Source organism: Heterodontus francisci, chromosome 16, assembly GCF_036365525.1.
Source record: "Heterodontus francisci isolate sHetFra1 chromosome 16, sHetFra1.hap1, whole genome shotgun sequence".
NCBI classification, from domain to species: Eukaryota; Metazoa; Chordata; class Chondrichthyes; order Heterodontiformes; family Heterodontidae; genus Heterodontus; species Heterodontus francisci.
In genome coordinates this window covers 79,706,943-79,724,333 of record NC_090386.1, presented here as the reverse complement: position 1 = coordinate 79,724,333, position 17,391 = coordinate 79,706,943, and the positions used below count along the sequence as shown (strand labels likewise).

Here is a 17,391-nt window from a genome sequence, read left to right as displayed (position 1 = left end):
GTAAATTATGTTTTGAAGCAGCTGATGGCGTAGAACACAATATTCAGGTTATTACATTTAGAACAAACAAATCAAGCCTGTTCTTCAGACTGAAGAGCTGAGCCACTGCACTTAATATAAAATCTAGATAGAGAAATCTTATCACCGTGCCCATTTATCATTTAACTAAGTTAAAATCGAATCACCTAAAGATACTAATTTTAGATATATTGTGATGCATTTTCCCATGGACTGTTAAAATAAAAAAAACTCTCTGGGAAAATACTTCCTTTAATTCTGATCTATGACGCTTTAAAGTTGACGTTAAGTATTAGCAAGTAATGAAGTGCGTTCGATATTTGTAATGGTTGATCAAATTTCACTGTCTCTTTCTATCTTCATCTGTAGTAAATAAGAGGTTTTTTCTATAGATTGGTTTGGAGATGGGGCCAGAGCACTTCTAGACTTTTTAAAGCGTCTGCACTGAACTAATGTGATCCAGTAAAGTGCTTAATAGGCTTACAAACCATAAATTTCGAATGTTACTTTAAACATCCTCAAAATTGTTTAGTGTTAGAAAATGACTCAAAGAGTCCAGGTTCAGCAAATCACCATTGTTCAATGCTATTGGACAATGACATAAATTACAGCCTTATATTTTCTAAACTGAATATTTCTTGAGATGGAGGTCGAGTGAAACAGGTATGGAACCAGCCAATCAAATCGATTTTTATTAGTTCAGAACTCCTTTAGGTTCCTAACTGAAACGCCAAATAAAACGGGCCATTATTATTTTTAATATGCCGATGACAGAGACGTCTCCAGATCTAAATTATAACCTTTATTCTTTTCCAGGCACCGGATAAAAAAACAACTTTTAAGTTCTCTTATAAACACAACTCCAGAAAGATAATGGCAATATGTCATCCTTAAATATGAGCTCTATTTCAGAACAGATGCTGTAGGCTTATTTAATTATGCAGCACAGATATTAAAATCTAGCTGAGTGAAAAGGTAAATGAAATGGAATATGCACTTTTCTATTAAGCTAAGATGTTTCCAATGCTGAATCCAGGAATAGATTTCATCATTTCATATTGTCCTTGCAATCTCTTGATCAATTCGTATCCATGTAATGTATTACAAGCTCTAAACGAATGTTTGATTAAGTATAAAACATAAAGGCCGAAAAGGGCTTTTAGTTAACTACTACAAAGTTAAACTGGAGCCCAATTTTCCCGGGGGACTGCTCAAATGCTAGAAACATAAACACACACCTTTCCCTCTGGAAAGAAGCAAAGGCTTGTTAGTCCCTTTCTTGGAACATAACAGAAAACGGTGCGAAGCAACACTGGACTCAAACGAGATAGAAAAAAAAATAGATTAGGTGTGGAAAGAATTAAGAGAACCCATACATTGCAGAAAGATCAAAGTGAAATCTATAGAAACTGAAAGTACCATCGAGACGACAGACGGTCGGAATTATTCCCTGCAGACTCTTAAAATCCAATAGAATTTAAAGGTTTGCAGTTAATGTCTGGTTAAGTGAATCACATTTTGTCACAAATACCTATTCTCTTTCAAGTATTGGCTTGTCAGAGATTCACAGTTATTTGTAAGGGCTGATTATTCTATACATATAACATGAATGTTAATGTGATTTGGCCGATTTTAGATTACATAACATAGACTACATACGCGACGCCTCTATGCAATTCGAGTTGTCAATATGGTGCTATTATATTTGAGCCAACACCCCCCCCCCCCCCGCGTAATAATCCAATCAATACAATGAGGATGAATATATAATAAACTTGATTTTTTTCCCTTTTTTATCTCTTAACAGAATGTACTGAATATTGACATTTGCCGGTTTTAGTGAAGGCATTGTTAACTTCAATGAGAATCTTTTAAGTTTTGCGAACTATATACACGAAACAAATTAGGGAAACAAATAGATGTATAGAATATGGAATATCCTTTGAAAGACATCCTTAACTGATTATCTGAACTGAGTTTATAAGCTGGAAAGTGTTGCGCTATTACCGAACAACATGGCAGTGGGCAACAGTTCCGGATGAATGATGCAGAGTGGAAGCTATTGCTCACCGGCATCAGAAAACTTGGGCTATAGTCTGCCTAAAAAGGGTGAAAAGGTGGCTCATTTTTAAAAGAAATGACAGTGCAAGGGTATGATAAATCAAATGCTGACTGTAATTTCAAGCTATTACGTACACTGTTGCCCCCGAGGTCACAATTACTGCTGCAGCCCTCCATTGCTGTCCATATTTGTCATAATCATCAGACCCTTTGAGTGAAACACTCATTCTGACCACACGTGCATGACACTGTCAGCGGCCATCAGCTGAAGTCGCAAAATCAAGCCATAACCTGGCTGAGGCAGATGAAAACCCGTCGCTTTTGGTACAAGCAGATACATATTGCTCCCAAATGTTAATCATATTTGCGAGTTTAGAAGCTAACCTGCAGCTCTCCTGCTCAATGCTTCCATTTTTTACCTTACTGGGTATTTAGCAGTTTCTCAGTTTGACCCATTTGAAAACAGATTTCAGTTACCTACCCAGACTGGACCTCCTCCCAGACATAGAGACTTGTCTGGCCTGTAGACTGTGAATCATGCTGCTCTCGAAGGGCCCAGGTGGCCAGGCTGAAGTCATCTCTGGGCCGACGTAGGTAGGATATGGGCTGGAGTAGGATCCATTGACCGACCTGACCAGGGCATTGCCGTATTGTTCCCTGCCACTCGCGCTGATGACCAAGGGGTTGGTATACGCCGCATCTCTCCCAGCACCGTGGCTCATGGGGGGACTGTGAGAATAAGAGAAGGTGGATGAAGGATGAGGGCTGCTGGGGTTGAATCCGGAGCTTTCGGTACCTGCTTGCGGCCAGCCCGTGTGATTGCTCAAATGATGACTTTGATGGGCCGATTCACAGTTTTGGAGGTACGGGATGCTGGACAACATGGAGGGGACCCGGGTTGTGGGCACATACACCGGCGAGGCCGTTGAAGAATGAATGAAATTACCGGAAGCCTCGTGGGGATAGGCTGGCTGTCCATGGTTAGCTGCTAGTGCTAGACTCTGGTACATTTTCTCGCCGAAGGAACGCGTTGCGAAACGAATTGCACGCAGCAAGTTTTTGAGTTCGGAATATACTCAAATTTTCTTCAGTTTGCTATCAGTCCATTGCTGATTTCATGAACAAGGCGACTCAATCAGACTGAGAGCAATGGAAGATAACCTTTAATTCCGCGTTCCTTTTTCTTTAGCAAGAAATTCACCTGAAACAAATAATAGATAATAAGAGTTACAACTCAACCAACAGAAAATCTCCCAATGCAATGCTTATATTCAATTTGACGCAATTCAAAAATGAAGTACCTGGTCTAAGTGACAACTTTCATTTAAATTTGTAAACCTTTGTGCGACTATTTCACTTCATTGCAACACTGCACATTTGGAGCAGTAACATGTGAATTTTCGAATAAATGCAATTGCTTTTGAATCCAAAGTCTAGAGCGTAGAAATGGACCTGAAACTGACTTGCGGAACTGCAGATTGGATACCAACCTGCTTAAAATGGTTATTTTTTGCCGTACATCTTGTGCGATTTCATTTCAAAGTTAAATGATTCCGAACATTAAGAAGAATCTTTCCAATCCTGTTTTGATTAAAATGAAGTTCCGGACAGGCGCAGCATGTTACGGTTTGTAATTTCTATTATACAACCAAAGAAACCCAAGATACAAGTCAGTAGTTGATGTTCCGGCCTGCAATATTCCTCGGGGTACTCGAAGGCACTGAATCTCACTGGGATAACTCGTACAGTTCGCTCCGATCTAAATGTTTACACAAGTGTGCCAGAGAATTAAAATATATAGCCAGGCCGAGTCAGGAACGCTGTACTTTTAACTGAAGGCGCCCAATAAGACTTTCGAGCTGGAGTTTCGTTCTGATTATCTATGATCACACAAATCACAAAACATTGTCGATAACTGCGCTGCCCCAAAGTAATAGCGTTTTAGTTAAGGCTTTACATCCATCCTCTATCTGCGAGATAAGGTAACCTGACAGATAAGGACGAGGGGAAAAACTACAGCCGACGGATTCATTGACCTGAGAAGTAGTTTTGGACGAAAATACTTACAATCGAATCCAGGGCGATCCGCCGCAGGGGAAGAGAAAATACAATACTTCGGAAGAACTTTTTTTTTACAGATTTCCAGAAGGCTTGCCCCGAGGAGATTACAATTTGTCGGTGCGATGCGCACGGTGAAGGAACTGTTGCCCGGGTGGTTCTGATACGGACTGACCTGTCTCCTATCTTGATTGGTGACTTGTTTCAGAAAGCTGCCTGTGTTTTTCTCCGTTTTAACTCTGCCAATTCACTGAACTAATTGTAGCTCAGAGATCACGTGACGCGGGCCCTCCTCCCACTCCTCCTCCACTGTATTTACATAGCAGGACATTGTATTCTTAAAGAGACAGGGAGCCCATTTGTTGGCCTTCATAATCCAATTTGAGGAGTGTTAACAATGTGAAAGCAGGTTACCCCGATTAGTCATGCGCTTTTCACCAAAGAAACTTTTTTTTATAATTGAAAACCACCAAGCATCCTAAAAATTTAAAGTAAAACATAAAGTGAATCGAACTATTCCTGAAATTAGATTATCCACCTACCACGAACACCTCTTGTTCGCTCTCAGCTGTGACACACTGCTTTTAGGCTTACGGCCCATAGATATAAGAATAAACTTTCATCCAAACACAAAGGTAAACATCAGGTAGTTTTAAAAGGTCAATGATTGCAAAAAGAGGTGCGCAGGTTTAACAGTAAAAGAAGCAACGAATGTGGATCAAAATGCTAGTTGTTGATTAAAAGTCTGCTTATGGGGGATCGGTTTTAACAACTAATAGCGTGACATTTATGGACTGTTGTTCACGATTGCATTTTCTCAGGAATGCCAATGCAATTCAGTTAAGGATGTCTTTGAGCAAAATCTGACAAACAGGACAGTCCATCTGCAATTTATTGGTGCCTCTGAAGTTACTATAAAACGGACTTATTTAAAACTCCTCAAATTTAAATCCGTCAGCCTATTTAATGTAGCTTTAATTTTTGGCCCCTTTTAATTTAATCTTAGATTAAGTGAACAGCAAAATTGTGTGTTTACAGAGCCAGGGACCTAGTCAAGCATTCCTTGTAAATACTAATTACAGAATAGTCACACTTAATAGTTCATAGAGCTTATATTCAAAACTTCAGTTACCTATTCAGAGTGTTCTGAATTGTTAAGTTCACTTTCTCATTTGAGTGGAGCGCGTTCATTTTTGCATAGTGTGATCACATTAAAAATAGCGTGCAAAATTTTCAAATCTAAGATGCGTGTGTATATGTATGTATCTGAATATACAGAACTCAAATCTGTGTATTACATGTAACAAATGTGACAAAAGTCATATCGAAGGTCTACATATCTATCGTTTGTAATATTTCAGCATTTAGCTTTGAAAGGTACTGTAGGAGTGTGGAATAAAATGTAATCGCGCATTGGGATATTAAACATTTCCAATGGTTTGCATGCTACTAACCTTTGAATGTATAAGTGCGTTCCAAGTTTCTGATCGGAGGAAAAAAAGAGTAATGTATCATTCCTTTACGTGCAATTAACAAGATTGCGTTGGAATGATTAATCCGCATTTATCATAGGAACGGAATATATATCAGAATGAGCATATTACCACTTTAAAATCAGCATAAATTTCTTTACAACCTGGTGTTTCTAGAATACAAAGAACAGTTTGAAAACTTTGCCTTAAATTCTGCCAAAATATAAGGATTGTCGCTTATGTCTGTTCGGTGGAATAATTATCATACATGTATTGCAAATGTAGGCCAGAAAGTAAAGGCTGATACTTTACAACTGCTCAGTATCAAGTACCTTGTACATTTTGTAATGCAATAATTTATCGAATGCGTGGATATTAATATCTTATTCCGGATAAGGAGGATAATCTGTAAACTACTTAACACGCAGTAACCCATCGACATCGACCTAAAAGGACCATTGTGTTATAACAAAAATGTGTAATAGATGCATTATCAAAATATTGATATACACCGATCAAGTGTCATTCCCCCTGCTACCAAACGCTGCCCTGTAAGGATTGCACATTTTGGAGACTGCTATAAACAGCACAGAAACGATACAACGTATTGCACAAATCATGCTTCGCCCTTTGATTCCTAGTGCTACTTTCTTGAGTATACCCCAAAAGGTCCCCCAGCAATTATAAGAAGAATTTAAGACGTCCTTTCTTTACATTTATCGCCTTTCCCATTTAAAATGTTTCCATTGTAGATAAATACACCTCAGTCAGTGCAAGAGGTTATCTTAAAACGTACGTGTGGAGTGATTTTACTTTACTCAGAGGTTGTCTTCTTGGTCAGACCCTGATAGCAGCAGCGAGATTTTGCCACAGTAAGTTTGAGGCACATCTTGAAATGTCTCCTTCCCATCTACGAACTTGCCAATTTCAGGTTAGTTTCAGGAATTGAATGACGTAGTAACCAATCTTTATCTTAATTTGTTTTACAGCCTTAAATGTTAAATAACTTTTGCTTTAAATGAAATGGCCGAGCTCAAACCAGGAAATCACATAGCTTCATTTTATCTAGTCAAAAAGTTAAACTTTGACTAATTTTAATGCTGGTCTTTTTCGTAAGAAATTCTTACTGCTGATGCTCTGAGGGATCAGGATAGTTTGATTAATAGGCTGGGATATCACGTCAAAATTGTTAAGATAATTGTCTCGGAGATGAGGAGAAAATGAACGCATTGTATTGCGATTGGTTGTTGTGTTTGTTCGTCCCTTTGGTTAATAATAACTGGCTCCTGACAGCAAACGTAAATTCAATTATATCGAAGCAGTAAACAGTAAAATCCCCCTTTACTTGATTATTTTAATATAATTTAGATCAGTTTGATGATTGCATTAGCCTTGTCTGCTCTGTTTCAGGGCAACAATGACTTGTGACGTGAGGAGGAGTCTTGCAAGGAGGGGCAATCAGTAAAAAGAAAATGTCAGCCTATACTGTTTGTCCACGACTGATAATGTAAATAGTTTCTTAATTAAAGGAGACAGAGAAACAGTATGAATGTATGTGCGAAAGGGAGAGAGATAGAGGATGTTGCTGTTTTCAGAGTTCCTCGTTTTTATAAGCAACACGCTGCATTTATTTAAACAATTTAAACCCGAAAGTGTATTCAATGCCCATGCAAAACAGCACAAAGTGGACTACAAAGAAATCATATCAGGATTGTTTTCTAGATTCCGAAATAAAAGAAAAGCATAAATGATTCTAAGTTGAATAAATACAATCGTTTCAAAAAGCGTGTATAAGATCAGTAGCAATTGCAGACAAATGACAAGAATAATTGTATTACTTTTAATACACTGATCACATGATGCAAATTTAAAGATGTGATGTCATTTATCTTAACTAGTGGTTTGCGTATGTTGAAAGTTCTGCGTGTATCTTTTGAAATTGATGTATTTTAGATCATATCTACGAACAGGTTTGAACTAATTTAGCTGACTCAAATAAACAATCACATAGAGGAGGGCTTGCTCTTTCCATTGTGAATGGATAATGCTCTGAGCTTTTCCTACTAGCTCTATTTTATATACGAATGCAATAGTCACCTCCCAAAGTTAATGAATATCCTGATAGCATCAGAAATCTAAACAGTCAAAATATAAATTAGCGTTCTGATAAATCACATTTATATTTAATCAGTATATATAATTGTGTTCAGCTCTGTCATCACTGTTGAACTGACTGACGACTTCCTTAATAGTAAATAATTGTGCATGTTAAATTATTATCTATAAATTTCTTGAAATATAAATACCAGTTGATTTGTTGTAGCATGGCCAATGTTACGTTGAAAACTGTGTTTATGCTTTAAATAAAAAGGAAACTTTTTACAGTGTAGTATGCCATTAATATATTTAATTTGTTATACTTTTACAATGTTTCTGTATATTATTATTGAGCTGATCTTAATGTTTCTTTATTATTCTAACAAAACGGTTGCAGATAACTGATCTGTGTGTTGAGTCTGGTCAATGTGGCATGATACCCACTTTAGAAAAAATTACTGTTAGAATCAAAACACGGGAAGTGTAAATACTTGATGAGAATAATATGAACCATATGGCTAGAATATGTTTAATAGTAAATGTTAAAGCTATGTATTTGCAGCTGAAATAAAAGGTTGGCATGAATTTACTGTTAAAACAAGCAGAATGTCTACACTGCTAATCCCGCAGTGCACTGATCTTTGTAAAATTATTCCTCTCTACGATGACTCGCTAATGGAGTAGTACCTTAATCAGTTCTCTCACTCTCTGGCTGAGCTCTCGGTCCGAGGGTGGCTCTATGTTTAGGATGCTAATTTCTACTAGTAAAACTGTTTTGTTTTGCACTGATCTTTCCCACCCTATATAAACAAGTTACAGATTACGACTTCAGGTCATGCTCTCACAATGTGTTTGCATGTTGAGTCAATGTGAGTGGGTAAGCCTGTAGAGAGGGGCTCTGGGTGTTCAGGTTTCTGTAGAGGAACTCACACTCTTGGTAGTTGCATGGCTTTCACTCCAGTTGTAAGGTTTGTGCATCATGCCTCACCCTCAATCCGTCCTCTCAATTTTTCTATTGGTTTCTCTTTGAGCTCACGTTCTTGGACTCGCACATTCAACCTAACGATCTGCATGTGTTCTCATTATTTATCTAGGGTATCTGTATACAGATTCACTCTCTGTTCTTTGAATGGAGTCACTCCATACCGGGTTACTACTTCAGGTGATTTCATTCTCTGTGTAGTCTGTATGGCGTCTCTCTATTGGAGTCTGTATTGGGCCCCATGTTTTGTTTCTGGTGTCAGTAGGGATCCTATTCTCAGTATTGGTCTCTGTAAGTGGTCCCTCTGTGTTGGTTTCTCTGCGCGCCGGATTCTATCCGAAAGAGGGGGCGCCGATAACATAGTGAACCATTCATCTGGGAATTCGAAATTTTTCCCGTATTCCCAGATGGCCAGTCCGCCGCTAATACTAAGCCCTGAGCTTTCTAAACTGCACCTTCATTTCTACTGGGTCTCTGTTTTGGTGACCATATAGGGGTGGGGGGTTGGGGGGTTCATTCTTTGTTCTGGTGTATATATTGAATCTCAGCCTCTGCATTGGTGATGTTATAGGATCCGACCTTATATTGCAGTCTGTGTAAGGTCTCACTCTCAGTTGATGTGTGAACGGGTTCCGACTGTCACTAGTGCCTGTGTGGGATCTTTGTGCATTGGTGTCTGTATGGGTCTTTATGGGGATTCACTGCCATTAGTGGTGACTCTACGGGCTTTCATTTGGTATTGGTACCTGTAAACTCAATCTTTCTATTGGGTGTCTATCAGGGGTCTCTCCATATAGAGTTTTGCGCCGTGTCTGACTGGATTGGTGTCTGCCCTCTCATAGTCCGTATATATGTATGGGATCTCACTATTATCTGTATGGAGTGCACTTCGCTTTACTGGTGTCTTACGGTACTACTGTCTGGATGGAGGTCTCACTGGTTTGGTGTCTGCATGTGTTATCTCTTTCTGAAGTAATGGTTCGGGTTTATTTATATTGGTGCCTGCATGGGGTCACCCAGTACTAGTGTATGTATGAAGTCTTGAAATGGGTTCTGTCTGGGGTCTTCCTATATTTTGGTGTCTTCACTGCGACTGCACCGGTCAAGGGCTTGCCCTATTACTACAAAAGCAAAATACTGCGGTGCTGGAAATCTGAAACAAAAACAAAAAATGCTGGAAATACTCAGCAGGTCAGGCAGCATCTGTGAAGAGCAAGAAAAAAAAACACGAGTTAACGTTTCAGGTCCGCGTGACCGTTCATCAGAACTCACAACTCTGATTTATTGCTAATTTGCGGGTGCATTTGGGAAAACTTAGGAAGCGAATGAGGTTGTGATGCTTCATGCCTACTCGTGAAGAATACTGCTCCAACATTGCACCAAAATTATCCTCCCCCCCCCTCAAAAAAAAAATTACCCATCCTCTGCAAGAACTGTCGGGCCTCCCACCCATTTTTCCTAATTTCACCCCAAACATTTACTGCCGTTATATAAATAGTGATAGGAGCACCGGTAAGGTGTTCCGAAGGCAGATACCACTGGAGGTGGCTATTTTCTTTGCTGATATTGAAAGTTGGTGTTACTCAGCAACATGTGGAACTGTTTGGTGCTTTGGGGGTTTGGTCAGACTTTTGCTGCTATTTAATTATTGCTGTAAAACGTATAGCTTTGTACTGGGACATAGCAACAGGAGTAGGCCATTCAGCCCGTCGAGCCTGCCCCACCATTCAATAGGATCATGGCTGATCATCCACTTCAATGCCTTTTCCCCACACTATCCTCATATCCCCTTATGTCATTTGTATTTTGAAACCTGTCAACCTCTGCTTTAAACATACTCAATGACTGAGCTTCCACAGCCCTCTGGGGTAGAGAATTACGAAGATTCACAACCCTCTGAGTAAAGAAATTTCTACTCATCTCTGTCCTAAGTGGCTTCCCCCTGATTTTGAAATTGTGTCCCCTGGTTCTAGACTCCCCAACCAGGGGAAACATCTTAGCTGCATCTACCCTGTCTATCCCTTTAAGTATTTTGTAGGTTTCAATAAGATCACCTCTCATGGAATGAAGATCAGGACGACGATAAAATGGAAGAGGCCAAGCTAGTGACTCTCAGAATGAGACATCACAGACGATGTTTGTTTCCTACATGCAGACACACTACAGCTCACAAGTTAAAAAGAGCCTTATATAGACTTCCCTGAAAATCAGTACCTCAGAAAGTTGTGCTCCCCCAAATCCTATTGAGGGCATTTTCCAACTGTTGGCTGAAGTTTGATGCCCATTTCCACCAGAAAAACAGCATTTCCTGTACCTGTCTAGATCACCACCATCTTTACTTGCACAACTGGATCCTCCCAGGAGAATCTGGTGATTTGTGTCATAATAGTCAGGTAACAGGTTACTAGATTTATATTGTTATAGACAGGTGGGAACTGATAGGGGTGGTTTCCCTTTTCACCTCTCAACTAACCAAATACAGTGTGCTTTTATTAGAATTGTGTTTTAACCCTTGAGTATTTTAATGGTTAATATAGGGACAAATGACAGATTTTCTTGTCGGTTTAAAGGAAAATACATGTTTATTCAACAATACCTGAAAATATTTGATACTTCATCCACACACACATGCACACACACAAGAAAAGATAGAGATAGCATGCATTTAGGTCTAATGGTTTTAAACAGAGTTTGTTCCGAAACCTTGTTTGTTTCCCCAGGAGGAAGATTTAAAAATGGAGCAGGCATGTTTTCCCTTTCTCCTAGTTCATTGACATTAAACTTTGGAAAGTTTTAGTTGGATGGATGGTTTGATTGCAAACATTTTTTGGTCAAATCTCAGTCACAGTTCACTGGCAAAGATCTTATTACAATTTCTTGGGTAGGGAGTTTCAAAAGTCATCTTTGTGTCTCTGCTTCTAGGTAGTTTAAAGGTGGCATGCTGGCAGGGTCCATCTTCTTGCTGGAATGGGTCTCTCTCTTCCTTCTGGCTTTCTCGCTTTCTGCCTTTCTGCCTTATTAAAATTCCCTATCAGAGACTTGGTTTCTGTCAGGTGACCAAAGTTTCTTTCCCATTGTGTTTTCAGCAATAGTGTTTGCTGTTGTGGCAATTGTTAGACAACAGGCTTAGATGTTGCTCATCTCTATGCCATCTTGATAAAGTGGTGTTTTTCACACCCTTTATCTTGAGTTTGAGTCTGGAGTCTCCATGTCTGAAAAGTCATGCTTGTTGAAGAGGGGTAGCCATTAACATTGAATGGGCCTTTTACATTTCTAATGCTTTCTTCCACCCTTGACAATACATGATGATTGGTTCTGTTCCAGCAGTTACCATGTGTACTTACAGTACAGGAGAGGTCACCTGACCTCTTATTCCATCTTGTTTTGCAGCATAAGGTGTCCGTTTTGAGTTCAATTCATCAGTTCATTTTATAGTTCATAATTTCTCCTTGCATGAGCATGACAATATAGCTTCCAATAGAGCAGAGAAACAGATCCTATAGACTAGCAGGATCCCACAGATGCAAGGAGCAATTGACAATGCATTCAAAGCCCCGTTTGATAACTCTCTTAACTTTATGCACAGAAAATATATGTAATTCTAATAATATGATGCTGGGAGTGTGAAATGTCAATCACCTTATTCGGTGTGAGTGCCCAGTACTCAGGAAGTTATCATTATGAATTCATCATGTGACAATTTACCATACCCATCATTATGACTTAGAGCCATGTATGAGGATAGTTTCTTCAAAATCAGGGCAAATTGTACCAATAAGGCTTGCACAGACAGAATGAGACATCAGATATAATGAAGTCCATGGAAGTATGAGAAATATCATTGAGCAGACTACAGCCATCTACAAGTCTCATTTTAGGTACTTGGATAAATCTGGCTAAGTCATGCAATAAAACAGAACCCGTAACTCGAAAATAATTGCAGCTTTCTGCATTCCACATAATATCACAATGAAGAAATGTGTGCTGCTCCAAAGGCAGAAGGAGATGATCATGTTGATAAGAGGGTGGAGCACCTCCACCATCCCCACAGCATGAGATGTGTGCGCTGAAAAAGAAGGTAGACTAGGACTGCCTGCAACCAGAGAAAGGAGGACATAACTTCTAGTGCACTACTTTCAATGAATAAAGGTTGACACAGAAAATGAAAGTGCTTCATGTCTGCCCATTTTCCTCTAACATTATTTACTCAGAGTTCAGGCAGTTTTCTTCCTAAGATAGAAATTCAAAGGAACCCATGGCTTCATTCTACTCCAAAACATTGCAATGATACACAGAAATGAACTCAGAATGCAATGTGCTCAAGCCATATTTACTTTCCATAGAACCATAGAACCATAGAAAAGTTACAGCACAGAAAGAGGCCATTCAGCCCATCGTGTCTGCACCGGCTGAAAAAACTAGCCACCCAATCTAATTCCACCTTTCAACATCTGGTCCGTAGCCTTGTAGAATACAGCACTTCAGGTGCAGGTCCAGATACCTTTTAAATTAGTTCAGGGTTTCTGCCGCCACCACCGATCCAGACACCCACCATCTTCTGGGTGAAAAAGTTTTTCCTCATGTCCCTCTAATCCTTCTACCAATCACCTTAAATCTGTGCCCCCTGGTAATTGACCTCTCCGCCAGGAGAAACAGGTCCTTCCTGTCTACTCTATCTAGGTCCCTCAAAATTTTGGACACCTCGATTTAGTTACCCCTCAGCCTCCTCTGTTCTAAGGAAAACAACCCTAGCCAATCCAATCTTTCCTCATAGCTGCAATTTTCAAGCCCTGGCAACATTTTTGCAAATTTCCTCTGTACTGTCTCCAGAGCAATTATGTCCTTCCTGTAATGTGGTGACCAGAACTGTACGCAATACTCCAGATGTGGCCTAACCAGCGTTTATGCAGTTCTAGCATTACATCCCTGCTTTTGAATTCTATACCTTGGCCAATAAAGGAAAGCATTCCAAATCCCTTCTTCACCACTTTATTTACCTGTCCTGCCACCTTCAGGGGCCTGTGGACATGCACTTCAAGGTCTCTCACTTCCTCTACCCCTCTCAATATCCTCCCATTTATTGTGTATTCCCTTGCTTTGTTTGCCCTCCCCAAATGCATTACCTCATACTTCTCATGATTGAATTCCATTTGCCACTTTTCAGCCAACTCAACCAAACCATTGATATCATCCTGGAGTTTACAGCTATCCTCTTCACTATCCACTACATGGCCATTTTTTATGTCATCTACAAATTCCCCAATCATGCCACCCACATTTAAGTCCAAAGCATTAATATGTTCCAAAAACAGCAAGGGATCCAACATTGAGCCCTGTGGCACACCATTGGAAACTGCCTTCCATTTGCAAAAACATCCGTCGACCATTACCCTCTGTTTCCCAACATTGAGCCAATTTTGGATCCAACTCGCCACATTCCCCTGTATCCCATGGGCTTTTACTTTTCTGACGAGTCTACCATGTGGGACCTTGTCAAATTCTTTATGAAAATCCATGTAGACAACATCCACTGCACTTCCCTCATCAATCCTCCTTGTTACTTCCTCAAAAAATTCAATTAAGTTAGTAAGACATGACCTTCCCTTATTAAATCCATGCTGACTGTCCCTAATTAATCTGTGCTTTTCTAAGTGACAGTTTATTCTACCTCTCAGAATTGATTCTAATAATTTGCCCACCATCAAGGTCAGACTGAGTGGCCTGTAATTATTTGGTCTATCCCTTGCACCCTTTTTAAACAATGGTACAACGTTTGCAAATCTCCAACTCTCTGGTACCTCTCCTGTATCTAGTGAGGATTTGAAGACGATCCTCAGAGCATCCGTTATTTCCTCCCAGGCTTCCTTTAACAGCCATATAAAATACAATCCATCCGCCCTGGCGATTTATCCGCTTTCAAGGATGTCAGACCCTCTAGTACTTCCTCTCTCATTATGCTTATCGTATCTAATATTTCACACTCCTCTTTAATTACAATGTCTGCATCTTCCCTCCCCTTTATGAAGACAGAGACAAAGTACTCATGAAGAACCCTGCCCATATCTTCTGCATCCATTCATAAATTATCTTGTATATCTCTGATAGGCCCTACTCTTTCCTTAGTTATCCTCTTGCTCTTAATGTACTGATAAAACATCTTCTGGTTTTCCTTGATTTTACCTAATATTTTTCATGTCCTCTCCCTGCTTTCCTAATTTCCTTTTTTACTTCATCCCTGCACTTCCTATACTCCTTTAGGCTTTCTAAAGTATTAAGTTTTTTGTGACTGTCATAAGATTTATTTTTCTTCTTTATCTTACTCTGTATGCTTCCAAAGACAGGGCTAAATTGTGGCGAGTCGAAGAGACTTAGTAGTTGGCAGGAAAAAAGACAGAGGCGCAAGGGGAGAGCCAACTGTGCAACAGCCCCAACAAACAAATTTCTCTGCAGCACCTGTGGAAGAGCCTGTCACTCCAGAATTGGCCTTTATAGCCACTCCAGGCGCTGCTTCACAAACCACTGACCACCTCCAGGCGCGTATCCATTGTCTCTCGAGATAAGGAGGCCCAAAAGAAGAATGCTTCCAGATAACCAGGGGGCTCTAGATTTGGCAGTATCACCCTTTTTCTTTGTGATGACACTGTGCCTGTAGATTCTTGCTTTTGAATGCCTCCCATTGGTTTGCCACTGATTTTCTTTCAAGTAGCAGTAACCAGTTCACTTTCGCCAGATTGCCTCTCAGCTTCGTAAAATTTACCTTCCCCAATTTAGGACTTTTACTCCTGTTCTATCCTTGTCCTTTTCCATAATAATGCTAAATATAACTGTATGATGGTCACTATATCCAAAATGGTCACCCACTGCTACCTCATCCACTTGCCCAGCTTAATTTCCTGAGTCTAAATCTAGAATTGCACCCCTCTCGTTGGGTTTGTTACATGCTGGTTCAAAAAGTTCTCTTGAATGCCATTCAAGAATTTTGTGCTCTCTGTGCCCTTCACACAGTTTGTATCCCAGTTGATATTAGGGTCGTTGAAATCCCCAACTATTTCTTGCCCTATTGTTTTTGCACTCAGAAATTTGTCTACATATTTGTTCTTCTATCTTCCTCTCACTTTCATTTTTCTTTATCACTGTGTTCATCATTTGTGTGATCTAATTTATTAGATTAAGATCCTAATCCACTAACTTTACAAGGTGCTCCCTGAGTGAGATAAGATTTGAATGGTAGCTGGCTGGGCTGGCTTCACTGGAGTCTTAGAGGCCCAAGCACCTTGGGATGTTTTACTATGTTAGAGGTGCTATATGAATGCAAATTATTGTTGTGCAAGGAATCAGGCTGAATGCCACTCTTTGCAGAGACAGCAACATCTGCAACTAATCCTCACAACTCGCTGCAGCTGGGCATAGGCTCAGCTTTGCTACTGACCTACATAGATGTCATTACAGACAAAATTGTCTCCATCAGGTTTTAGAAGCCCTGTGCAAATGTAGCACTTAAGGATGACCCTCAAAGCAGCTATTGAAACAGTGGAAGTTGCACTCTAGAAGCCAATAATGTCATTACTACCTCTTCGTGATGCCTTTTTGCTGAGAAATTTCCTCTATTGTTACACTCTTCAGTTACTACAAGTCATGAGAAATTTCCTGTAATGTATTGCTGATGTGGATGGTGAACTCTTCCCACTTGCCCCTTTTCTATCATATGTGTCCAAACCATCTCTGCTGCCTTCACATGAGATTGATGCTCCCTAATTTCAGCTCTTCTGAAGATTGCACCTTTGAAGTTTGGATCCTCATCTAAGGAAGGTTGTATCTCAACCTTCTATGGAGAAATGACACTATCCCTTTCTTCCAAATCCAGCTCTTCATTCTCATTCATGCTCATTGCTTCATTCAGTGAACACCTTCTGGCTCCCTAGCTACTTTCTCCAAGAGTGGTTGTCTCTGCACTGATGTTAGAGCAAACAAGATACCATGATGGAAGTGGTAATGAAGTGACAGTAGCTGAAGATCTGACCATGGCAACAGATTCTGCTCTGGACATGCCTAGGGTCATTGGAATGATTGGCCTCTTCCTAAAATTCATCCCCAATGAAAGGCTGTTTCTGCTGAATGGAGAGTCAATAACTGGGGGAACAGGCTCAGGATAAGGGGAAAGACATTTTGGATTAAGATGAGGAGCAAATTCTTCACTCAGAGGGTTGTGAATCTTTGGAATTCTCTAAACCAGAGTGCCATGGATGCTCATTGTGTATATTCAAGGCTGAGATCATATGATTCTTGGACTCTCGGGGAATTAAGGGATATGGAGATTGGACAGGAAAGTGGTGTTGAGGTCAAGGATCAACCATGATCTTATTAAATGACAGAGCAGGCACCAGTGATTGTATGGCCTACCCCTGCTTCTATAATGTGAATCACAGAAGAGTGTATTTGGCTACGCTTACACTAGCGTTTCCCCTTGAAGAAATAGTGCTTAAGTGTTAAGGCAATGCAAAACCTTGAGTAAACACAGATACTAACTATGATGAGCATTTCCCAACTTTTACCAACTTTCCGTTATCACCTCATGTCCAACCTCATCATCTTCAACAGTCTCTCCTGACTCCCTGCCTGATTTCCCATAGTCTCTGCTCGTGCAAACCCAAAGCTTTTAGTAATGTGCTCTTCCCCTGCTTTTATTTCTCTGATACTGGCTAT

The 17,391-nt window shown here is 40.0% G+C and overlaps 1 protein-coding gene across 3 annotated transcripts in view; it reads right to left on the bottom strand.

Annotated features, from left to right (window-relative positions):
- The window catches only part of gata5 (GATA binding protein 5), a 42,849-nt gene that overhangs the window by 14,028 nt on the left and 11,430 nt on the right, over positions 1-17,391 (bottom strand). For 2 of the 3 annotated variants that reach the window (XM_068048834.1, XM_068048836.1), the window contains exons 1-2: positions 4,147-4,324; positions 2,561-3,280 (exon numbers count right to left, since the gene is read on the bottom strand). In XM_068048834.1, the coding sequence (XP_067904935.1) occupies positions 2,561-3,089 (529 nt within the window). In that variant the 5' untranslated portion in view covers positions 3,090-3,280; positions 4,147-4,324. Of the gene's footprint in view, positions 1-2,560; positions 3,281-4,146; positions 4,325-17,391 lie in introns of those variants that run through there. The other variant, XM_068048835.1, reaches the window with a different exon arrangement.